Genomic DNA, 26,130 nt, shown 5'->3' on the forward strand with positions numbered 1-26,130 from the left:
AACCAAAAAAATGCCCTAAATAATGACCCCACACCCCTACTTAAAATAGTTATACCTAGTTACCATAGTCACCACCACGGGTCCTGAAGAATGGATAGGGGAGTTGTTACTTTAGACAAACTATACCTCCTGACCGTCACATTGCTTCTTATACACATGCTCTGGATCTTAGTGCATGGCAAACAATTCGTAGTTCAAGAACGAATTTAACTTCAACGTAAAATCATCACAGTTTTACATAAAGTTAGTGAATGGATACAAGGAAACTGGTAAACAATTTGTAGTCCAAAAATTTTATTTGACATTATTTTGAAATATTTTACTTTAAAATACAGATGTAGTGAACAGACTCCGATGTTAATAAATAATCTATTTTGCTACATATATTTGTTCTGTTAAAGAAAATAGTTTTATTAAAATAGTTTGTTATTGCTTTTTCTGAAATGCTTCAAGACCACTTGAGCATCGTTTCCAAAGGCAAACATTGATTTGGGTTTTTTAAAATTTGCACTGAAAATTGGTTTGCAAAAATATAATTGAATGATTGGAATGTCGGAAAGACAAGAGCATTCTGCGATGCGTCGAAACTTTGCATAGTTTTTCATATCATAGAATCACTGGATCTGCAACACCTATAAAAGATTTCAAATCAGTATTTATATTTAATTACAATTTAAGTATCTAATAGCAAGTGATATATTTAACTAGCTGAATACCCGTTCCTTATACGGGGTAAAAAGAAGAAAATAATCAATAAATCAGTATGGAATAACACTACAAAATCAAGCATGAAACTGAAAGACATTTGCCAGGTAGCTTTGCGTTATTGGATTAAGCAAAACACGTTTATTTATAGTACATACCCTTTAAAATAAAGATTAATTGTATTCAGTATTTTTTGGGGTGAGGTTATTGCATGAAGCCAACTCATGACAATCAAAATTTGTAACAATCAAGCATTTTTTTTCAGTACTCACCCATTTCGAAGAGCCCTAAAAAACTCTGCACGCAGTATCAATATTAAAACTGCTCAGTATTGATGCAATTTTGATAGGTACCAAATACACCAATATACACCGAAGAGCCATTACATTATGACCACCCTCCATCTAAAACAATGGGCTCTCCCAAGTTTTCATGCTTTATCGCCCAGGAACAATGCTTTCATGGGGCACATTAGGACCCATAATCCTCATAGAACAATCCCTGACGTCTGTAAGCTACTTGAACATAATTGCAGACCAGGTTCTCCCCTTCATGGCAACAGTTTTCCTGCGGGGGATGGTGTTTACCAACAGGATAATGCACCATGTCATAAGGGTCGAATCGTCATGGATTGGTTCGATGAACATTCCAGTGACTTTCAAGTCATGTCTTGGCCCCCAAATTCATCTTTGTGGTCCTACTTTGGAAAACTAAATTCGTTCTGCCACGCTACCCCCTCGCAATGTGAGGGAATTGCGTGACCTGTTGGCGAGCGCTTGGTACCAGATACCTCAGACTACCTATCAGCACCTTGTGGAATCAATGCCACAGCGGGTGCTTGCAGTTTTGAGGGCTAAAGGTGATCACTTTCAAAGTTTCTCCTAAGAGAATGAGCAGTATTCCTTCTTTAATTTTGCTTTATTGTATAAAGTTTATTTTTTTATTTGATTGCTATTATCAAAATTAATTAAGCATCATAGACTTCAAAAATGGTATGGCGATGTTTTAATTTTCTCCAAGACGAATTAGAATCTTCAGTCCTTAATTTTGATTTTTAGAACATTGCTTACTTTCTTTTTATTCAATCAGCATCTATTATCAAAATTAATTAAGCATCATTTGATGTAATACTTGTTAAGTGATTTTTTACGTTACTCTTAAATGAATTTGTGTCATTTACCCATTAACATTAATTTTACTTTTTAGTTCATAGCTTATATTTTTACTTCCAGTAGTGAAAGAATTAATTAAGCATCTTTAACTACAATATTTGTGAGGTGAAGTTTTACAGTTTTTCAAAATTACTTAGCTCTTCTTCTTCTTTTCAGTACATAGCTTGTTTTTTTTTATGTCAAGTAATAGATATTACTGAAATTAATCAAACATTATTGGCGCCATTTGTATTTAAGTACGTAACTTATTATTTTTTAATTACAAATATCGCTGCCTTTATTCAGTTTTATAGAAACATTTTCTAAAGCTGTCTGTAAACTAAATCTGCGTTTTAGATAGTTTTAGAAATACTAATGCATAACTCTGGCAAAACTATGTATGCTACAGCGATTACTGTGATAATTGAGTTTATCTGAAATAACTAACGGAAGATTAAATATTAAAGAACGTGTGATATAAAACCCTATTTTTAATGAGAGCTATAGGCTTGAAAACGTTACTAATGTTATCTTTAAAATGTAGGAAAAACAGAATCGTCTAAAGTTTAATTTTTTATCAATGACCGGTTTTAAGCCATGTTTTCCCTTTTTTAAACGTCTCTCTCGAAAGTTCTAATTGAAATTTTTGAACGATTTTGAGAATCGGAGTGTAAAATTGCTATTCTCACTCACTGTCACGTGTAACGTGTCACTGTCACGTGTTCGAAACGCGAGCGTAAACGGTTCTGGTGTTACATATGACACACACAACAAACTCTTCCTTTTATAATTATAGATTAATTATTAAGATATTAGGTAGCGATAAATACATTAGCTTTCATAGACACTTAATTCTATTTTATAGAAATTCTTGTAAAGGTTTTTAATACTAGAAGTAATGCTGCAAGACTATATTTAGCATGAGTCATTTAATTTTTACGATACTATGACTTACTTTCGTTCACTTATTATTATTAAAGTACTTTATCTCTGTCCATTTTTGAGAATTGTTTACGCCTTTGTTTAGGCAGTTTAATTTACACGTCATTTTTATGCGTTGTTTATTTTTAATTTTAAAAGCAGAATAGTATTAAAGACTCGTTGCGTTATATCAACCAATATTTCAAATGAATTTTGCTACATTGCACTCATGAAGGAAGAAAATAATGAAGAAAGAAGCAAATCTACTAATTGGTGAACTATTGAAAATGTGAATTAGAGAATCAGCACTTTAGTGAATTCACCTATCGATGAATTGGAGTATCAGACAATAAGCGAATGGCGAATAAATGAACTCGCGTTCTGGTGAATCGAAAAAATCAGTATATTAGAGCATCAGAGAATCAGCTAACTCATTAAGACATAATTAATCTGTAATTTGAAATTAAACAATCAACAGTATTTGTTATTATTTTTTCAGTTAGTTAAATAATAAGGGTTAGCACAACCGAGACTGAATTTGATTGTAACAGTTTAGTATACAAATACAGTCTTGCCAATTACCAAAATTTAATTTAACAGAACATATGAAATTTCAAAATTAAGAAATGTGTTCTAGTTGCCTTGGTAACAATAAAATAAGATAAATCATATTTAGGAACTTAATTTAATTGATATTTTAATAATGTGATGGATGTTATTTTTACTGCATATTTAGGACTTCTTCTTTTGGAAAGAAAAAGATCTGTCATTTGTTTTTCACGTGCGACTACTAGACTGAAATAAGATTAGACATTAAACATCATTTTTAGCCATGGGATGGTAGACTTGATTCCGATGTAGTAAAGAACAGTGTTGTGCTTTTGTAATTATTAAATGCAATACTATACATATTTTTTAAATAAAACAATGTTTGTGTGCATGTGTTTCAAAATATCTTTTCTACTTAAATTTTTAATCTCCTTAATTGATTTTATTATTATAACACAGAAGTAAAGTTGCATAAGTAATTATTAAAAACGTAGTTTAGTTATGAAAATGTTAATAGCTCAAGTTGTATTTCTTCTTAGATTTTTTACAGCTAAATTGAAAAACGCCAATAAATTTTGATCGTGAAAAATCTCTTTTCATAAATTGGCTTTGTCATTATAAAAACGGAGTTAATTATAAAGGGTAGCTCACAGCTTAAGCCATACTTTACACAAAGGGCGTATCAAATCTAATCAAAGCAACATTGCTTTTGTGATAGGCTTTAGTATATTGAGACAACCTTCCTTATACATGACAGTAAAATGGAGATATATACTGAAAGTAATCAACCATCAAAAATAGAAGTTTTGAGAACTAGTCTCTTTCTAATCCTGTTTTCCTTGGGGATATAGTAATTGGATTTACCAGAACCATTACATGTACTCGGTAACTGCATTTTTTTCTTATATATCCATAAACCTCATGCTACTCTGAGAAGGAATATTTTTTAAGCGGTATTAGGCGGCAAAATATATAATACAATAAAATTATACACTTAACTCATTCATAATAACAATAATTTAACTCGAGTTGTAGTTTGAACAATAAATAGGTAAAAAAAAAGTAAAACTATTTAGAATTTTAATTGGATACTTGCAAGTAAAACATCGTAGGTAAATAGAGGCATTTGTCGATGCGGATGCCAATCAGGTTCGACAAACACGCGTGGTGTTGCTTAGAAGTATTTTCTATTTAAATCCGATTTAAATCGCCTGATTAGGTATAACTTCCAATGGGATACCTGCAAATGACATCGTGTGGGTATCTCGATCCTGATTGGTTGTTGAAACAAAGCAAAAATAGATCATGGTTACAATGAAGTACATAACCAAATAATAAATCTATGTTAAGTAAAATACGTAGACGAAAAGGAATTATATTTTAACAAACTTGATGTGCGATATGGCTCTATATTTAATAAACTTCACCTTAATTAACATTCTAACCTATGTGGAGAAATCTAGCTCAGTTTTAACGCCCCATTTTGCTTATAAATGATCAGCTGGCGCTGACGTCATAGGTATTGTGATCTTCTTCTTCTTGAAATGCAAGCACACAATTGGGTATAATATAAAAAAAACACAACTACTTCCACTTAGTAGGAATAACATTTACCATGACGCAATGCTAAATTCTATGCCACTATCCACATAAATGCCACTATCCACATAAATCAATTATTAATCAAAAATCGAATATCAATTACTTTTCTTTATAATGCAATAAAATCTGGCGAGCAGCTATTTAAACGATCAAACACTTCGTTTCTTTATTTGTGGCTTGAAGTTAGGCTCGCAGAAAATGCCGTTCATGGGTTAAATTTAGTAGGAATAACACAAGCTGTGACGTAGGCTATAGTATACCCAATTATCGATTTTAAAAAATAATAATGAAATGGAATTATACTTACTTATTTATTATATTTTAAATACTATCTTAGCTTTAAATACAAAACTTGTACTTTATACTAAAAAACTACAAATAAATAAAAAGATACTGAAGGCTTTTCTATGAATAAAGAATGAATTCAGCTTGCACGCTAGTGGCAAGTTCTCATCAAAAATTAACCCCATAATGTCTTTTTTTTATTAAAAGATTTATTTAGACAACTTTTTCCAAAAGAATTTCACGTTTATTGCTTCAAATTGCTATAAAAAGAAATCGACTTTCTCTGTAAATTGAAATCTATTTTTAGGAGTTCAGTGGAGAATAACAGCGGTGATCACTTATATTATTCGCCTCATTCCATTTTAACTGCGACCGAAAAACAGCAAAGAATAACCCGACATTATTTATTATCTTCTGAGTAAACAAGATGCAGAAATAGAAGTCATAAAATTCATTATGAAAACCATTAATTTTATGAAGTAGTAAATAGACATGAAGGTGCAATTTGTTAAAAGCTGTCTTGAGAGAAAGAAAACTTAATTGACTTACTCTTTAAGTAATCGGCTAAAACTTTATCTCCCATTATTTCTGCTATTTCTTCAGCGGTATTGCCCTGAAAAAGAATGATTAATACGAGTTTCAGATCTGTATTTCTAAAGACATGTTTAAAGAGATCTAGAACTTTACAAGAATTGCTTAAAATTTTAGTTTCGTAATAAATAAATTGAACATAAAATTGTTTCAATGTAAATTTTCTCATAATTCATGATTGTTCCATTTTTGAGCAAATTCCAATGTTTCAAGTTTGTTGGTGTATGTAAATAAATCTAGAAGGAATAAATAAGAGGATTATTCAGACCTAATTAAGCTTGATATGGTTTTACTATTTCAGGCTTTAAAAGCATTTTTCTTCCTTGTTCGTTCAACCCAAAAAAGTAGCTAAATGTTAGCTTTGCTTCATTTGGTGTAATTAGCTCATTCAAAGCCCTTGTGGATAGTTTTTAAAAGGTAGAAAGGTAGTTCTTAAAAGTAGGTAAATGCTTCGCTTCAATCAGCTCATTCAAAGCCCTTGTGGATAGTTCTTAAAGGGTAGAAAGGTAGTTCTTAAAAGTAGGTAAATGCTAGCTTCACTTCAATCAGCTCATTCAAAGCCCTTGTAGATAGTTCTTAAAAGGTAGAAGGGTAGTTCTTAAAAGTAGGTAAATGCTTCGCTTCAATCAGCTCATTCAAAGCCCTTGTGGATAGTTCTTAAAAGGTTGAAAGGTAGTTCTTAAAAGTAGGTAAATGCTAGATTCACTTCAATCAGCTCATTCAAAGCCCTTGTGGATAGTTCCTAAAGGGTAGAAAGATAGTTATTGAAAGTAGCTAAGTGTTAGTTTCACTTCATGTGGTATAATTATCCCATTCAAAACTCTTGTGGATAGTTCTTAAAAGGCAACTAGCAATTGGTATGTAATCTGCTAGTAAATTCTGTTTAACAAAGTGATCGGACCCTATTTTGTTTGCATTAAAAATTAGAGTAAAGTATAAATATTTTATCTTCTTGTGCAGTAATCTTTATTAAAAATTAACACACTGCCAAGATAATGCTTTTACAATACTACAAAGTAAACAATACAGTCCGTAGGTAATGCTTGCTATCAATAAGTACAAAATAATAAAATTTCTCAGCGAAGAATCTGGCATAACCTTACTCTAACTGGCTTCGATCGTTTCACTTTAAGTTGTAATATTAAGTTACAATTGAGGCTACTATTAAATAATTATATTCTCATTCATTCGTGTGTTTTCGTTAAATGATAAAGATTGTTATATCGATATTGCTTATCATAGACGAACCAACAAATGCAACTAAGGAAGCGTCATTTCTTTCCCCTTTTTCAAGCGCAACAAAATCTTGTCTAATTCTCAGATATGTAAAAAAGCTTCATTTTGAAAACATCAAGATTATAAGCAGTAAGAATTAAATTAATGTTCTTTGTTTTTAATATTTACTTGAAAATATAACATTTTATTACTGTCTGTTTTTCATAAAAGTAGCTAGTTGAATTAAAATAGTCATAGAATACCAATATAATTGGAGGCTAATTAGAAAATCAGACTTTTTGCAGACTGCCAACGTTATTAGTTATTCTTGTTGTAAAAAGGCGTGTAGGTGCATCGCAAAGTAAAGTTGACAGTTTGCAAACATCTCGATTTTTTAATTAGCTTGCACTCAGTTTGCTTTTTCTTTTCTCAGTGACAATTTTACCTGTTTATCCTTGACATCTAATGATGCTCCCCCACTAACTAAAATCGAACAGATTACTTTATCCATTCTTGAAGCTGCCCTGTGTAAAGCTGTGTGAAACCTATAAATTAAATTAATAAAAATATTTAAGTTACATCTAAAGAAAAGTAAAGGGATCCAAATCCAAAAATACTTGAAACAATGAAAATAAATTCGCTTTTTAAATTATTGTTAAAAAAATAAGTCTAAGACATAGTTTACATCTATTTAGAAAGTTACTTCGTCCCACTGTAAGTTTGGACTAGCCCAAAAAATGTTTTAAGCGATATTTAACAATATTTTTCCAAAATTATCAACAAAAAAAAACATTTTGTATTCTTAATGCTATTTACAAACGCTATTTTCTCACTTACTTTACTTTTCTAGTGTAGATTGTGCAGTTAAAAAGCGACAGAGTTGAAAAACTTGCATTGTTTCTAAGGTAACTTGTCAATGCTAGCAAGCCCATTAAGTGAAACCAAGTGAATTTAAAGCAGATTGTGCTTTTCTTGTTTTTCAGTGGCGCCATCTATGGCCAAGAATACGACTACAGACGAACACGTCACAGCCCGTTTCACATCCTAGTCATACATCCATTCATTCATCCACAGATCGTAATTTGGACCTGAACCAGAGAACGATCCATCTCCAATTCAGTACCCCCAGAGGTGTTGCTTTATTATGGGAACGTGAAGGACTTTGTGTCCTGACAGATATAACATGAACAAGTCACCATCTATTACATGGGGAGTTTGCTGTCCCCATCTATTACTGGGGTAGTTTTCGGCCGCCAGGGATTGAACTCACAATCTCTTGGACATGGGCCCAACGTCCTACCAACTAGACGATCCCGAATCGCATATTAGAACTAAATACAATATCGATAGAAGTAACTAAATGGAATATTCAGAAACATAGAGTTAAGTATGGAGAAATTAACTGTATTGAGATTTAACTATATATATATTTAACTATATAGAATAAATATTAGCATTTTATTCTATTGAAATAAAAGTAAATAAAACCAATCAGTTTCTTTACTTTGAAGATAGGATTTATATAAGCCTATTAAATATACTTACATAATATCGTCTTGCGCATCCAAAACTGAAATTGGAGCTGCAAAGAAACAAAGCTAAATGGATTTTCAAACAACATGTGATGAAAATAAATTCTTTATACTTAATGCTACTATAAGAAAAAACGGACGAATCACAGGTTTCATTTAACAAGCTTCGATAGATGAAAAAAAAAATCATTGTATTACTATCAAATTTCATCACTTTAATATTTCTCCCATAGGAATTGCGGAATTTTTCGTTGTGTAAGGTAATAGGATTTTCGTTTCGCAATTCATTGAATTGGTCCTGCAATTTATTTTGGCATGTTATATGCTTTGAATTTTTTTCTTCTGCAAATTCAATTTCTCGCACAGATTTTTATTCTAGTTCTAAGATTAAAAACATCTATCTCAATTCTAAATCCTTTTTAGACAGTAAAGGTGATTTTCTCTCTCAACTCGAAACAAAATTAATGAAGCGGTTTTAGTTGAAATAGAGTAAGGTTGCTTCATTATACTGGGTGTTCTGTAATGAGCACCCTTAATACATATATTTAGAAACATTTACAAATTTAAAAAAAAAGTATAGATATAAGGGGTTTAAAATAGTAGATATAATAGTGGTTATTAACCAAGCCATGAAAAAAAAGCATCAACAACGCTAAGGCTGAGGGATCTGTACTGAGAAAAAAAGTGTATTAAAAACTACCAGAATATGATAAAATTTACCGTGTTTCTGGCTCTATATGCTAATGCCAAAAAAACGTGGTAGTTTTCACTGAGCGATTTGGTAATTATTTTGATAAAATTAGCAATTTGAATGATTTAAAAATTGAACTAATAATTTAATAACAATTCGGTTATTTTACCATAATTCCTTAGAGTATGGTACTAAAATCATTTATCCGGTTAAACATGCTTTTCAATTTTGCACTTTTCACTAAATGTGTGATAATAAGTACCGTGACAAGTTTACTAAATGTGTGATAATAAATTCCGTGACAAGTTCACTAAATATGTGATAATAAGTTACTAAATGAGTGATAATAAGTACAAAGATAGTAAAAAATTTGCCTACCGCCAATTTTGAGTACCTTCAGCTTGTGTTATGTTAGGATGTATTTGTTTGGGCTTTCGTTTTTAGATTTGAGAGAAATTATGCAACATCTTGCGATTAAGTATATGATTTGAAATTATACAGCGGCCTAGGCCAATAGGCCCATACGCCAAATACAATGGATCTATAAAGTATATGATTTCAAACCTAGTCTAAAAACATATTTCTTGCCATCACGTAAAATTATTCTATTCATTTGATTTAGACATTATTCATTAAAAAAAAGCAACTTTTTAGCACATTGTTTCATCAATATTTTATTTGATTTTAACAGTAGTTGAACAGCGGACCCAATTTTAGATTTACGACTACTAATGTTCAACTTCGTAGCCCAGTAATTTTGAAACCAATCCTGAAAACAAGGGAGCTCCTGTATCAAGTATTGGGAGAAATTGCCTTCGGGAAGAACTTTTTGATGGAACTAACCCGCATTTGCGTTACATGAAGAGAGAAACCACGAAAGCCACCAATTATTATCCTGACGGCAAGGGGACTCTAACCCATGATCCGTCAACCACTGACATTTTTCTACGTCAGCACTGTGGCCGGTGCAAGCCGGATTCGGAATTAGTACTCTCTCATCTACATGAATTTGAGAGAGCTTTAAGCCATTACAGGGTACAGAACACTCAATTCCTTACAATAACATCTCAGTACACTAACCTCTGTGCTCGCCGTAATTCATAAAATATTTTTGATGTAAAAGTACCTTGATAAAAATGCTATTTTTAAATTTAGTTTTTAATTAAAAATTTTTATTACAATTCTAGTCCATTTAGATAGTTTTTTTTCCCTTCACATAACGCAAAAAATAAAAGCATCTTCTTTACCATAAGCCACTAAGTATCTCACGACATCTACGTTTCCTATAAAGGCTGCATGGTGAAGAGCTGTTCGACCATCATGATCTTTCAGCATTAAATTCTGTCCTTCATTATGCAATCTGGCAACCTGGTAAAATAAAATAACCACAATTCTTTTTTTGAATCTCTCGCTAATTTGAAAATATTATGCAAAATATATTATGCGAAATACATTTTACTTGCGAGTATAAAATAATCTGACTTCGATTATTGGCTATTAGAGAGATAGTTATGGCAAACGTACGATATCTTCACTAATACAAATATTTATTAAAGTAAGTCACATATACAAAGAATATTATTATGCTATTGTGCATAATTTATATATGAAGATGTATTTTCAAAAGTAATTAGATAATTAGATGAAAAACTGTTTTATAAAGTTGATAACAGTTTTTCATTTCATACAATAAATACCATTCATTGTTAATTTCTTGAATTAAAATTACCTGATCCAAATACCCCATCTTTGCAGCTGCTATTATATCTGGAAAATAAAAATTATATTTTACTTTATTTGGATAGATAAATTTATAAATAAAAGTTTCTATCGATTAGTACTAGAAATTCACTATTAAATGTTGTACGCATAGTACTATAATTAAATAACAATAAAACACTAGTTTTTTTTCTTTTTTAAAAAAAATCAGTTTTATATCTAATTTTTAATCTAGTTCTAACACCTACCGCTCCGATTCTTCTTATGGTTAGCTGTAGAGTAATTTATTTATAGCATTTCAAACATGTAAATAGAGAGCATAATCTGAAAAAAATGTATATCTAACTTGAAAAATTATTAAGTTGTCAAGTTTTTGTACGAATTCAATGCCAAAAGAAAGGTTTCCCATTTTTTTTTAATTCGGAAACAAATTTTTTTAAATTTTCCATAATAAAAATTTTTTTTAATGCTTGAAATGTTTTAATTTTTTCTAATAAATGCCTCGTCAGTTGATACAAATTGTAGACATTGTGTCAGTTTTCGTATGAACTGCCATTTCAACTGATTCCAATGTGAAAGCAATGAAGTCCACCCTTCACTGCCTTCGTTAACTGTTTCAAGACCGTCGGAATAACAACGGAGCGTTTCCCTTAGCCTACTAGCTTTGAGTTTATGCATACTAATACAAGAGTACCGTATTGAGATCACATCCGTGTGATCTTAGGTCACTAGAGTATAGAGTCAGAAAGGCTCGTATTATATATGATACCGTGAGCTAAAAATGGAGAATCACGCAATCACTAATGCGAGATTATCGTATTGAGATCACATCCGTGTGATCTTGGTCCTCACTAGAGTATAGAGTCAGAAAGTCTCGTTTTATATATGATACCTTGAGCCGTGTATGGAGAATCACGCGATCACTAATGCGAGAGTATCGCATTGAGATCACATACGTGTGATCTTGGGCCTCTAGAGTATAGAGTCAGAAAGGCTCGTTTTATGTATTATACTATGAGCCGTGAATGGAGAATCACGCAATCACGTATATGTGATCACGGTTCAGAAGGGGCAATCTCTCTCAAGCAGTAGTTTCATTAAAACAGTTGAACCTTCTTATAGTCTGAGATTGGTGCCCAGTGTGAATCACCTGTATCCTAAGTGGGAATAACGCTATATGGACGTTAGGCGATTCAGCAACGGCAACGACATTTAATGAAAGGACATGGCAATTATCTAGTATGAAATGATAATGCAATAACTCACAGATAACTTATCAAAGTGCCAATTATTTAGAGAAATGGAAGAATTTTCGACCTTTAAAATGATATAATAAAAATTTTTCCCATAACCCCCCCCCCATATTATAGCATTAAAAATTTATTTCTTTATTTCTTTAAAAAACAAAATACCTTGTTTTTGGCATTGCTCTCAATATACCCACAATGCACTTTTAAACGAAACTTAAGATATAATGGTCACGCAATGATCTCAATATAATGGTTATACTTGGAAAAATGGTACAATGTCGACAATACAGTGGCACGCAATTCAATTATTTTATTATACTTCTAAAAGCATTAACCTAAACAAAATAGCTCCCAAAATGAGTTTATTTTATAGTAACTTTATTAAAGTCAAACCAACTATTGTGAACGCGGTTTATAGTGAACTCCCGAATATAGTGAACGAAATGTTTGCTCCCGTGCCTTGCTTGCTACACACGTATAATATTACTTTTCATGGATATAATGAACCAAAAAAAGAGAGTAAGTGGAATATTATGAACTTATTTCTGTCGCTCGACTGATTTGTTTCCTTCATTCTTTTTGTATTACTTTGAAATTTCTGCTTCAAAATAAACACATATACCGATTTTTAAAACCATCTATAGCATGGAATGCAGCAATAAGTATTTTTCTTGTTTGCTCCATTATTGAATACCAATTTTGAATTAGTTCAGCATTCAAAGAAGCCGCAATCTTCCAGTATCTGGACAAATGCTTCAAGTCAAAGCCGATGAATTTGTTGAGCGATTTGGTGAGACTAATTTTACGCGCTCGAATGGCTGGTTAGACAGGTCTAAAAAGCGGAATAACAAAAATTCAGGATAAAATTATCGGAGAGTCTGGAAGTGTTTCCGTATCTGATGTTGAGGATTGCTCATCGGCTGAAGATTCCTAATTTTTTTTTGTACTCAAGACGAAGAGTAATAAAAAATAAATTTAAACACATTTTTTTGTTACTACATATAATTTTTCAGTCATTTTTGTAGTTCATTTTATTGGTCATTTATTTAAATAATGTGTAATAAAAGGAGGAGTTTGGAACCAATAGTTAAAATTGCTTGCGGAACTGATGCAGTGAAGTCCCGGTTATAGTTAACCGAAATTTCAGTCTCTTGAACTTTCACTATAGCTAGGTTCGACTGTATAAAGAAACCAAAAAAATAATAGTAATTGCAATCTAATCAAGTTTTCAAGCGATCAAACTAAGTTTAAAACATTATCAAATATTATTTCTAGGAAAACTTACTGTTTCTTAATTGTGCTTGCGAATTAAATTTTCAAATTTCCTTATAAATCACATTTCAATTTATGTCCATCTAATACATTTTATAGAAAAATAATATTTCACGTACCCATATCGCTCATATCAATTCCTGGATCTGGTTTTTCTTCAACTTGTGCAGCATCTTCAATTATACCCCTATAAAAATATTGCATATTTTATGCATTGTATATTAATTATATTTAAAATTTGTGACGTAAAGCGTAAAAAATTAAAATACATATAAGTTGGTTGGTAAGAACACTTAGGTATAATAACATGTGTTGAGTTTATTTTAAGGAAATAGTATATTACCGACAAATACAAACGTTTTTCTTTCAACATAATAAAAAGTTCTTCAATTTTCACTTTTCATCGTGAATATTTTAATATCATCAGTGTAAATTACATTTAAATCTACTCTAATTAAATTTCTCATATTTAGAAAAAAATAAACTATTTAGACAGTTTTATATTCTATTTGCAATGTTGAAGATCAGAAGTTAGCAAAAACTAATACTTTCTGTTCGTAGGAACTAAAGTCCAACGAGGAAATATTGCTTCGAATTGAAATAACATATCATGCTTAAGGTAATAAAGTCAATCTGTGTTGTATTTGTCTTGTAAAATTAGACTTTTTCTTCGAGAAAATTCAAACTCAAGATCAAGGCTATAAATTCGATAACTTTTACTTCAAGTTTGACAAACTAACATTATGATTAAAAATTTCATTAAAAAATATTTTGTTTGTAAATTGGATGATTGAATTTTGTTTACAAATTAGTAAAACTCATATTTTGTTTATAAATAAGGTAAATAAATATTTTGCTTATAAATTGCATTAACTATAATATTATTCTAAAATGCTTTTAACTTAATTTAATTATATTAAATTCCATGTGCATATTTTTTTTTCTTCTGAAAGTTGGAATTTGTTTCATTTTGATATTTTCCCATTAGATATTTTCTTGTTTTCGTTAAAGTGATTGCTAAAGGAATGTGCTTATTTATTGATTAATTATTAATTGCTTCGCTGATTTAATCACTCAAACTAGGAATTTCCCAAATTACAGTATACGCACCAGTCGTTTTAATTAATTTTGAAATAGTTTTCTGTATTTACTTAGTTAATCAATATCTAACATAGTTTTCCCGAGTTCTGTTGCAATTATTACTTAGGGTAAGGAAATTAAAATTGAGAGTTTTTATGAAGAGAATTTAAATTATTTACGCTTTTAATTTTAAATGATACATATTAATTTATCCTTGTAAATAAGATAATATATTTGTTTTGCTCTAATAACAGCAATTAAAGCTTATGTTATCAGTATGTTTGATATTATTCGAAGAGGGACGGAAATTCAAGGAAATAATGTGTACTAAAAAATTCTTCTCTTGATTACAGTCAATGACCAGTAAAAAGACTTCCAGTCACTAACCACAAAAATAAATTTGTACCTGTAAAGTTTTCGCAATTTTAAGAATGAAGGTTTGCCGGAAAAATGTTCTTGTAAAATGTATGATCACTGAACGAAAATTAACGTTATGCTCGTAAAAAATAACTTCAGTTAGGGACTTGATATTGTTTGAGACTCAGGCGATTTGCTTGTCGAATTAAGACGACCCGTGGAATAAAACGAATATTGTAGTGCTGCCATCTGTCGAGGTTTAAGGAAGTTGTATGTTCGTAGTCCGTGGTCACCAAAACAGAGGGAGCGCGAGAAATATGTTCATTAGTCTTGATTGTTTTTTTAGCTAAGACTGGGCATGCATTTGACCACTGATATGGACTTATGTATTAGTATTTTGATGCTCTCGGTGCTCGATTAGTCGATAAATTTTTTGATGCTCTCATGTAAGAGAGCATCTTGAATCTAATTTTCAAGTAATATATAAATTCCATGAAAATTAGCGATCTAAAGATACTATTTTTGTTGAAGTTCATGACTATCACGGTCATTAGGCTCTTTCTGTCAAAGAAGTGAGCTGGTTATATAAATTGACGATCAACTGGGAGAGTATGCTTATATTTTGGTAAAGCGAATTTATCTCTATAAGTGTTCATGTTGATTTAAACTAAATATCAATCTCCAGAAATCACATGATGTATAAATTTCAAGCATACTAATGTCCCTTTAATTTACAATTTGCATTGTATATGTGAATGAATAGTGAAGGCGAAAACGGAACCCTAAAAATGCTATTATGCAAAATTTTGAGCATTCATAAGTTAATTTTATCATATTCCAGTCGCTTAAGATACTTTTCCTTCAAGTTCCACTATGCCATATTGCATCACTACTCCAGTTATTTTTATATTTAATATAAAAATCATAGAAAACTCCAAATCATTTAATAATTTCAAATATTTTCTTAAATCCACATGGAACTTTTGCGTGCTATATTGGATTCAATGCCTCGATTATTATCATTGAGGTTTAAGCTCATAATAAGCAACCCAACAAACCCTCGTATATAAACACCTTAAGAAATCCGTATTAAAACTTTAAATGGAGTTTTTTTTTTTTACAAAACCTGACATTTAAAATAGTTCATAATGCGTTTCATAAATTATTAAAAAAGAAACTTTTTCCTGAATTCGATTACCGATTTTTTAATGAATTTAAAAAATTATAAGTAAAAACATGTCGTCTACGCATCACTCATCTGTTCAAAAACTCGTATATTTTAAAGGGAGTGGTTGTAGAGCATGCTATACATATAACTGCTCCAGAAATATATTTAAAAATATATTCTTGAATTGCTGTCCAGATGAGAATTTTAGTTTTAAATTAGCTTCGATTTTTTAATAATATATTTATTAAATTAAAAGATAAATATATTTTAAATATTTTAAAAATGAATTTTCTTAGAACTAAACTAAATTCATATCACATCTTGTAATGTAAGCTATACTAAATAAATAATTCGGAATATTTATTCAGCCATCGACAAAGATAAATCAAGTTTCGACACAAAAGTACGCTCGATTTGCTCCTCGAAGATAAGACGGAATACGCTTCTTTCAAAATTTCCAATATTTCTTATCTCGTTTGACGGTAGTAAATAATAATTTTTTTTTGTTGAAGAGAATGAATATTTATCATCACCCGAAATCTCTGCTCCCTTGCGATTGCTGTCCTACGCTGGAGGAAGAACTAGACGCTCTGCTTACGTCATCACCATCAGGGTCGTTCTCGACTTTAACTGGAGCTTCGTCAATTGCTGCCTCTGCCAGAAACTCTCGCTGTTCAGCGATGAAAAGTTCCTGATCACATATGTCATTCACGTAGTATAGATGCTCCTGAGCTTCATCTATTCTAAAGAATTTTTGTCCGCTGCATGCTGGGATAACAGGAATAAAGAACATTTTGATGAAGTTGTTTGAATAAATAATAACGATGCTATTACATCTAACAGTTTCGCAGGGAGAGTTATTATTATCCAGATACTTGAAAAAGATATTTAAATGTTATGGATCTTATTTTGAAGGGAAAATTATTATAAAACAGTATATGATAAGCAAATGCAGTATTATGAAAGATGTTAATCTGTTGTATTTTGTAATGTATTGAACAATAGAATCATTCATAATTGATGCAATTTTAATATGGTGATATCGGCAAAGATTTTCTCAAATATTTGAAATATATTATCGATTTAAAAAATTATCCAGCCTGCAAACGGTATCGACTTGGGCCGAGGGTGCAAAGTGATTAAAAAGAAAAAAAAACAATCGACCATTACTTGATTAAAAACTTCATTGGCTTTTTGGCTTTAAATATATACAAAATAAAAATAACAATTGACGTGTTTCAATCCCTTAAAAAGCAGGCACCCATTTTCAAGACTTGACAGACATTAAAGAGAAGAAACGAAAATGATTTGAAATATAAAACGAAAAGTTTCCAACGAAAAATGGAGAAATGAAAGTGAGAAACAAAGCTAAAAAAATCACAGTAGCCGAGAGCTAAAAAAGATGGGAAACAAATCAAGAAGAGCCGCTGTGGCCAAGAGGATGAAATCAAGATAAAATGCATTTCCAAGCGCTATGGAGAGATGATGAGAAACTAATGTCGTTAGCAAAGAACTCAGCATTTATTTGAATAAAGCAAGATTCCAGGGTATCAAGATGAGCTGATGTGAGTGGGGTGGTAATAACATTGGCATTGCCAAAATTGAATTTTAAGCACTTGAAACATGCCGACTGTTATTTTCCAATTTGTATATTTTTAATCTAAGTAGTATCTAACTGTTTCAGCTTCTTAGGATTTTTTATTTAATACTTAGTAAAAAAAGGCCATTTTTAAATGCGTACGATTTACATCTGATTTTCATGAAGTATAATAAATGAAAAATACTATCCCCTACGCTTTAAAAGATGTATAGGATGATTAATATCTTGATGATTGATTGATATCTTTGAACAACCTTTAAAGTATCATGTTTTTCTGCCAATGTTCCACCTTTGTTTCTGCCAATCTGGAGCATTTTGTAATCAATTATTAGAAAACTCATCTACTTGAGAAATATTAATTACTGCACTGTATTATAAGATACTAAGTTATTATTGGGTAGAACTGGGGTTCCTTTCACAATAACTGCTTGAATTTCAAATTGATGGGGACCAGCTTATTTGCACTGTCGGACACCAGGATCAAATTACGATAGGGTACTCAAGGTACTGGTACTTTTTTACCATTAAATCCATTTTTACGAAATAAAATATCTAAAGTGCTAAAATATTTATAATACTAATAATCGTCAAGTCACTAAATCACTCTAAATAAGTAAATATTATTGTAAAATTTAAGATATAGTATCTTACGGTTGAAATAGATTTTACGAATGTTGCATTCAAAGTGCTGGTACTTAGTACCGTAATTCAATCCGGAACATTTTTTTAAAAGTGTTGAACCGGATTTCTTTTCTGAATAGCAACTTAAATTTCGATCAACTTCATATGGAGGAGTAGCTGCTTATCTAGGAAAGTAATTGTTATCGATACATCTTGCTCACTCTATCATACTATTGGCTACGAAATTGTGAACCCTTAAGGTTCATAATCCCGTGATTCGGTATTTCAGAAGTGCTTTTTTTATACTGTATTATTTATTTTATTAATTTTCAAAAACGACTGGAAGAATTTTCCTTACAAGTTTAAGAACGAAATTTGTATGTCACATTGCAAAATTTGGGAAAAAAGTGGTTTAAAAGTTCATAAAAACTAAAGAGTTAAAAATATGAATTTTGATGTATTTCAAAGGATTACTATTAGTTTCAATGACAAGTTACTCTGCAGATATTAATGTGCTTTAAATTATATCAGCTTTGACGTTTACATTAATTTACACGATTGAAATTTAATGTAAATTTACACAATTGAAATGTTTTGATTAGAAAGGAATTTACAATCCAGAAACCACCAGCTTGAAGTTTTTTTCTTCGGTTGGTTATTTCCTTGTTCTCTTTCCTGTAAGAGAAACAATTAAAATTTATGTATTAATAAATAATCAAGAAAAAATCAAATATTCAATTGGATAATTTCAATACAAATGGCAAAACGTTAAAACTTTTAATAGAGTCTTAAAATCGTTCTAGAGAAATGGGGGAGAAGTGCCAGAAGCACACAAAATTTCCTCTTTTCAAGAAGATTCATTAAAATTTTTAAATTTTCAATTTGATGTTAAAATATATAAAAATTTATTTTATTTAAACCAAAATGTTACATTATCTAAAAGCATGCGTAAGATTTGTTAAGTTTTGAGAGAGTTTATATTTCTAGAAAAGGGATTTCAGGCTGTGTGTTTACTAAATTTCTACGGGTGTTTCATTTATAATGAATAAGAAATTAAATATCAAATAATAATATTTTTGTTAATTTCACATAAGAATGAAGTACATATGATAGTATGCAATCAAGCAGTATAATTTTTTTATAATATTTAACTTGTGATAAGACTTCAACAGATTTTTATAGTTCAAATATAGTTAAATTTTAAAAAAAATTATTGTTACGTATTTTCTACAGTGTGAAAATGAATAAGTGAGAAAAAAATTTAGCAGTACTGTTACTTTACCTAAATTAATTTCACATTATTATTTTTAAAAGAAAATATTGCCACGATAAGAGAGATTTTTCATTTTCTAGGTTTTTTTATCTTCATAAAAAGAAATGTCCCAGTCATATTAGTAGGTAGAGTTTCATAGTTACTTGAATAAGTTTTTTTTGTTTAAAAGTTTTTCATTTAATTAACCTAACTACCTTTTTTAAGCCGATTATGAATAAAAAATTATCTTTCAGTTTTTTTACGTACGTAAAATAAAACTATGAACTTTAGCCTTTCTAAAATTGGTTGAGTTTCTTTTTTATTGTCAAACTGAACGGAGGTTATGATGATTTAAAAAAAATCATTTGTTGTTGGCTACTACATTCATAATTCTGCCTTTTTTGTTTTTATCCTCAAAAATAATTTTTCGGTTATTGTCTTTCATTTTGAAAGCCATATCGCAAAATGTTTTAGTTCGAATTACTTGAAATTTTGCATGAATATTTTCTAGGGAATAGAGTACGAACTAGTTGATTAAACTATTATTTTACATTTTGCAGTTAAAATAACTAATTGCGATTCTTTTTTTTGCCAAATAAATTTATATATTTGATCCAAAATTGCTAAATATTAATATTACATCTAGCTTTGTCTTGTCCCTAAGTTGAGTTTTTATAAGTATCATAAAGAAAGAGTAATAAGGAAATAATAAATTTCTACAAATCTATGTAAGGTTGAAAAGAGGTCAATTTTTGGTCTTTCTTACCTAGTCCCCCGCCCCCATAGTTTCTGAAACAAAGTTGCTGTTTTTTTCTTCTGTGTTTATTCAACGTTTTAGTGTAAAACACTCACAGAAATCCAAATAAAAAATTTCTAAACTAAAAACTTCGGCGGTTCTAAACTAAAAACCTCCAAAGGTGTTCGGGTACCTTAAACGAAAAGCATTTAATTCCTTCACAGTTTCCTTCTTTTTTTAAAAAATGCTGTGTCTGAAATTATGATCAAATAATAAGTTTTACAATGTCATTTTGCTCAGTCCTTTTTCAAAATTTTTAATTCAAAAACCTTTAACGAAGCAAGAGCAAACACATGAAGTGAGAGATAAGAGATTAAATAGTGATTAGTGCAGATGCAACTAAAGTTTAAAGTAGTTTTTAATTCATGCTATCAAACTCAAAAATTTGTTTGTATTTAATATAAGTTCATCTGTAAGTGCGTTAAAATGAAAGTTATAAAACTAGGTGTCAATGCAAAATTAAGTTGCAGCAATCTAATTTAAGCATTGATTCAAATGAATTTTTCAGTTCAAGAAGTTTTACCTGCTCCTCAAATTTTTTGTCTCTTTCCTTCAATAGCTCGTTAATTTGTGATCGAATTTCTGATAAGTCAGTGTTATGACTAACGCTAACATCACCCAAAGGAAAAGCTGAAATAAAAAAATAGTTAAGTATGTCTGTCATCTTACTAAAAAAAATTTTACTATGAGATAGTTTATTAAATTGCAATTTCATTTTTAATTAGAATCTCAGCATTAACACAACTTCAACGTATTCAAATTCAATAAATAATTTTAAACGAATCTGTTACAATTCGATAATTAAAATTAGGGTTATTTATCAATAATAAAGGGAATTTATCAATTATTTTATCAATGACTTTACCAATAATTTTCACTGAGAAAAAAAGTATGGTCAAAACTATCAGAATGAGTTAAAATTTATCGTGTTTCTGGCTCTATGGGTAATTTTTACCAAAGCGCTTTGATAATGGTATTGGCAGAACTAACAATAAATACGGTTTTGTGATATGCAATAGAATTTTTTTAAAGTGGAGGTATTTAGTAATTTTATTAATATACAAATCAGCAATGCATAAAAACCATTTATTTGGTTTAATTTACATTTCAGTTTTGTATTTTTAACTAAATATGAGGTAATTAGAAAGACAATTTTGAAAAGAATAATTTCTAATAGACCACTAACAAATGAACAAAAAATTTATCAAATGAATAGTTAAAATAAATTGGTTTTAATCTCCAGAAATATGTTTTTTTTTCTTTCAGAAATGTCATTACCATGCTGTACGGCTTTTTAGACACTATTTTTTCTTCGTGTATTAATTGATCTTATTTTTCTTTACTAATGTAAAGAAAAGAATACATGTTGAAGTTTTTTTTCCCTTTTTTTGAAAAACAAGGTTATTGTTACTAACAAATATTTTAGAGTTCTATTCTCAATTTCTTTTTAAAAAGAAATGAGTTATTAAATTTGTACAGATTTTTTAATTAATACATTAAAGCCCATCGAGTTATTAAATTTTTCTTTCCTTAAAACGGAGCATGTTTGAAAAAAAATTTAATTTTCAAATTTCAAAAAATACACCGTATGTGAAAAAAACTAGTTAATAAGTAAAAAACTAGCAGTAACATATAAGAAAACTCTTAACACACTGTTATTAAAAACTGATTTGAAATCGAACATACAAATTATATCACACGGAAAAGTTGTTGCTCACTTCTTAAAAATATTTTAAGGCTTAAACAAACAATGGTGGTTAAGTTATATAGTATGATTCTTAAAACTTTTAAGGAATTAACTATTAAAACTTTTAAACTACTAAAGAAAGAAATTTCAGCAAAAAAAATTTTGTTTTGACTTTCTAAAATTTTGCTTCCTTTGAACTTTTCAATTTTGCTGCTGTTACTAAGCAATACAAGTTAACAGGATTCATTCTCCTTTTGTTCACGAGGCAAATTTTATGTTTGTTTTTCTCAGAGTGGATTTATAACGGTGATGTTGTTTTTCTGTGAATTACAATTTTCATTGAGAGTTTTTCGCTCATTTTAGAAATAATATTTTTTTTTATCAAGAGAAAATATTTTTTAAGAATTATTATTATTATTGTTAGAGTTAACATTGCTATTTGTTTATTTAAGGAAAAAAGTTTCAACTTTCCCCTGTGTAAATTAATTCCTTTCTGTACGAAAACAAATTGCAAAAGAAAAATGAAAAGGAATAGTTATAAATTTTTTTCTTTTGAAAAAACTGAAGAAAAAAATCAGCACAAATTAAAATAGCATTTTTTAATTAAAATATTTTTCGTTTGGTGAAATAGTTAAAAGAATTTTTAAGCTGACATAATTATAATGATACGATTTTCAAAGTTCTTTTAAAAATTTTTTTTACCATCTTCAACTAAATTAGCCTTCCGATGGTGTTCTTCTTCATATTTTTGCAATGACAGTAATTTCAATGGAAGACTAACTTTTTCGACGTTCTCTCTAAAAGTATAATATATAACTTTAAATAATAATGTAATATAACTTTATAATGAAAAAAAGAAAGTTTTAAAAGAATGCTTTGAGAACTTGGAATAATTTTTAGAAAGAAAAAATTAACATTTATGAAATAAGTTCAAAATTTCTACAATTAGCAGCAAATACATTTGGAAGGTCATAAAAATGATCGCTTTTATAAATGATAAAAATATTTCTAATGGGAAAATAAAAAATATGGGTCAAAAAAATTATCATATTTTCTACTTCTTGTGTGTTTGCAAACGGGGTAATAATAGTAAAATAAAATTATAACTTTATACATTACGATTTCTGAATTCGGTAAAAAGAGAGACTGATACTTAAAAATTTTATAACCATCAATTTTATGTTTTTTTTAATGGGGTAATAAGAAACATTGGTTGTAAAAATTATTATAATTTCAACTCTTTGGGTGTTTCCAAAGGGGGTAGTAATAGTAAAATTAACTAATAATTTTATTCACGAATTCTAAATAGGGTAAAAAGAGAGACTGACGAAAATCGAAACACATTATCTACCAAATTTTATGATTGTTCCTAAATGAAGTAATAAGAAACATTGGTTATAAAACTAATATAACTTCAACTTTACGGGTGCTTGCGAATGGGGTAATAATAGTAAATGAATTATAACTTAAACTTCATGACTCCAAAATGGGGTAAAACAAACGGGGTATAATGAAAGATAATAGCTTTAAAGATCAAGCTCTGAAATGGGGTAATAAGAAACATACTCCTAGATAATAATTTTTTTTATAAATTATAACTTTTAACTGTATGGGTGTTCTAAATTCTCAAGTTCTGGATGTTCTTTACGGATCACACTCACAAGAATTTAAAATAAAACTGTTTAATAATTAAATTATAGTCAGTAATTAGGGGGCTATACCACTCTAAATATATTCTTTTTTGGAATGTATCATTTCATATATTTTAAAAGAATATACATCGAAAAGTTGCTTAAAAATATTGATGTATATTTTGGAATAGTTATTGCTGATTAAGTCTCTTTCGTCAGTCAAAATATAAACTCAGAGAGTTAATTTCCTTGTCTTTTTTGTATTTATTTAATTTCTTCAATTGAAAAAAAAAATATTTTTGTCAACTCCATTTTTATTTCTAAATGGTGATGAGAAAAAGAATCGCAAATCCCTGATTGATAGTATATCATTATTAATATCCCCAGTACAATACAATATTTTAACAATTATATTAAAGCTTATTACTTACTTTTTTGCTGATGTCCCATGACTCTGGTTATGCGTGAAATAATATAGATTTTAAACTATTATAAACACTTAATCGCTATTCTAAGATGATTTTTTTACCTTTATTAGTTTTTATACACTGTTAGAATTTTCGTCCTAAAATTATGGTAAAATTTTCGGCAGCAATCTGCCCATCCAATTAACTACAAAGTTTACGGTAAAGATCAATTTTTATCTTTACAGTTTTGAAACCGTTTACAGCTACTATGATCATAAAACCAAGAATACAGAACTATGCGGTTTTTCAACCATTTACAACTAGCATGATTTCCAAATGGCAAAATAGAAATTTAACTGCACATTGGAGCAAGGCTTTTTGTTAAGTAATGGGCATTGGAGTGGGCAGGAAAATGGAAACTCCTCATGTGTTGAAGGGAATGGAGGAAATATTGCGGTGTCAAATCTCGGACACGAACCCCCGTTCTCTCGGCCATGAGATTGACAAATTTGCTTTCTCATCTATAATATCTACCCATCATTAAAAAATTAAGTTGTTTCATCAGGTGAGCTTAGTTTGTGCGATAAAATTCCAGTTGTTTAACCGTTTTAGGTGAAAGCAGTTAATAAACGGTTTTCCTTACAGTTAACAGTTTGAATGTCATCTTATTTAAGGTTATTTAACTGTTTCGCTTGATAAAATAACAATTAAATAAATTGTTATTTAAACACTTTTTCGAAGAAATTTCTAACAGTGTATTTAAAATATAAAATATAAAATATATATTAATGCACGGAAGAAACTGCGGTATACTATTTCTCCAAATTTGCTGCTTTAACAACACAAAAATTGAGCGAAGGAGCAATATTAGCAATAAGTGCAGTAAAATTACTGAAACACTGTAATTATATAAATATAACAATTATGGTACAAAATTGTACTTTAAAAATAGTTATTAAGGTAATAAGGAAATACGGATGTTGCCGTACTTTTTCCCGTGATTAGATCCGACATGTTTTTCAATGTTTTGAGCTTAGTTTGAACTGTCCTTTATTCTGTGCTACCTGGAAGTTTGATTAATAAATTAATTATATTTTAATAATTAGCGTATATATGCATTATAAGTTAATAATTCTTTTTTATATTATCTCGGAAAAATAATTTTAGTGAGTCTTAATGTAGCATATCTTACTGTAATTATAAATATTAATGTTACTGAACACAAAAGCATGGTGGCAACTACTTTACATCAAGTAGTGCGAAGCGACATTACTCGTTTTCCAGATCAGCGTTTATGGTGTGTAGTAGTTGCTACCATTTTTAGTGTAAAAATACGCAGAATTTTTGCAGTGTAATTCATATACTATATATCCTTATTAATAATATTATTGCTACCATATCAGCCACTCTATTTGATAAATCACGAGATATTTGTCCTTTTCAAAAAAATTCAAAATAAAATTATGTATCGCCTTCATTTTAAAGATCACTTTTTCATCTAAAATATGCTGCAATTCCAGTGGAAACACAGTCATGACACACAACATTTTTTAATATAGTTTTTAAAAGTCAGTTAGTCTTAGAAAATTATAAATATTTTATGATTATTTCAAATAACTAATCATAATGATAAATGCAACAGTTGCCTTTAAATTAAGAAAATGCAAGAACAATTTAATTATCCTATCTCTAATTATTGTAATTTAATTGATAACTACTTTTAAGTAATTAGTAAGTATTTTTTATCAAAGGTAAACAGCATAACAATAATACAATAATAGTAATATCTGATCCTGGCTTCATTTACTTAAATTCCTTCGAATGGTAACTGTTAATTTCATTGCAAAATTAATAAAAGTTGATGAATGCTTACCTTTGTTTTAGCAATCATATTTACAGTGTTTAAAAGCTCTATATCAATTATGGACGGTGCAAGACGACATGGTTCTCCGTCTACTTGGACAGGAATGGTGCATGATGTGACTAGTTTAGCTCTCTTGCATTGAGCTATGGCTGAGCCATGACCACCAGCTTGTAGCAAAGGCTGT

At 29.6% G+C, this 26,130-nt stretch overlaps 1 protein-coding gene across 2 annotated transcripts in view; it reads right to left on the reverse strand.

Annotated features, from left to right (window-relative positions):
• Nucleotides 1-277: 277 nt before the first annotated feature.
• The window catches only part of LOC147806257 (eye-specific diacylglycerol kinase-like), a 98,433-nt gene continuing 72,580 nt past the window's right edge, over nt 278-26,130 (reverse strand). For both annotated transcript variants that reach the window (XM_087169050.1, XM_087169048.1), the window contains 13 exons: nt 25,956-26,126; nt 24,107-24,129; nt 22,747-22,841; nt 20,881-20,987; nt 18,924-18,984; nt 16,622-16,856; nt 13,603-13,670; nt 10,972-11,009; nt 10,490-10,610; nt 8,565-8,601; nt 7,465-7,564; nt 5,763-5,826; nt 278-632 (listed from right to left, as the gene is read on the reverse strand). In XM_087169050.1, coding sequence (XP_087025176.1) covers nt 607-632; nt 5,763-5,826; nt 7,465-7,564; nt 8,565-8,601; nt 10,490-10,610; nt 10,972-11,009; nt 13,603-13,670; nt 16,622-16,856; nt 18,924-18,984; nt 20,881-20,987; nt 22,747-22,841; nt 24,107-24,129; nt 25,956-26,126 — 1,146 coding nt within the window. In that variant the 3' untranslated portion in view covers nt 278-606. The remainder of the gene's footprint in view (nt 633-5,762; nt 5,827-7,464; nt 7,565-8,564; nt 8,602-10,489; nt 10,611-10,971; nt 11,010-13,602; nt 13,671-16,621; nt 16,857-18,923; nt 18,985-20,880; nt 20,988-22,746; nt 22,842-24,106; nt 24,130-25,955; nt 26,127-26,130) is intronic.

The sequence above is a fragment of the Parasteatoda tepidariorum genome, chromosome 8, assembly GCF_982258835.1.
Source record: "Parasteatoda tepidariorum strain Cologne lab strain chromosome 8, Ptep-v5.0, whole genome shotgun sequence".
In the NCBI taxonomy this organism is placed as follows: domain Eukaryota; kingdom Metazoa; phylum Arthropoda; class Arachnida; order Araneae; family Theridiidae; genus Parasteatoda; species Parasteatoda tepidariorum.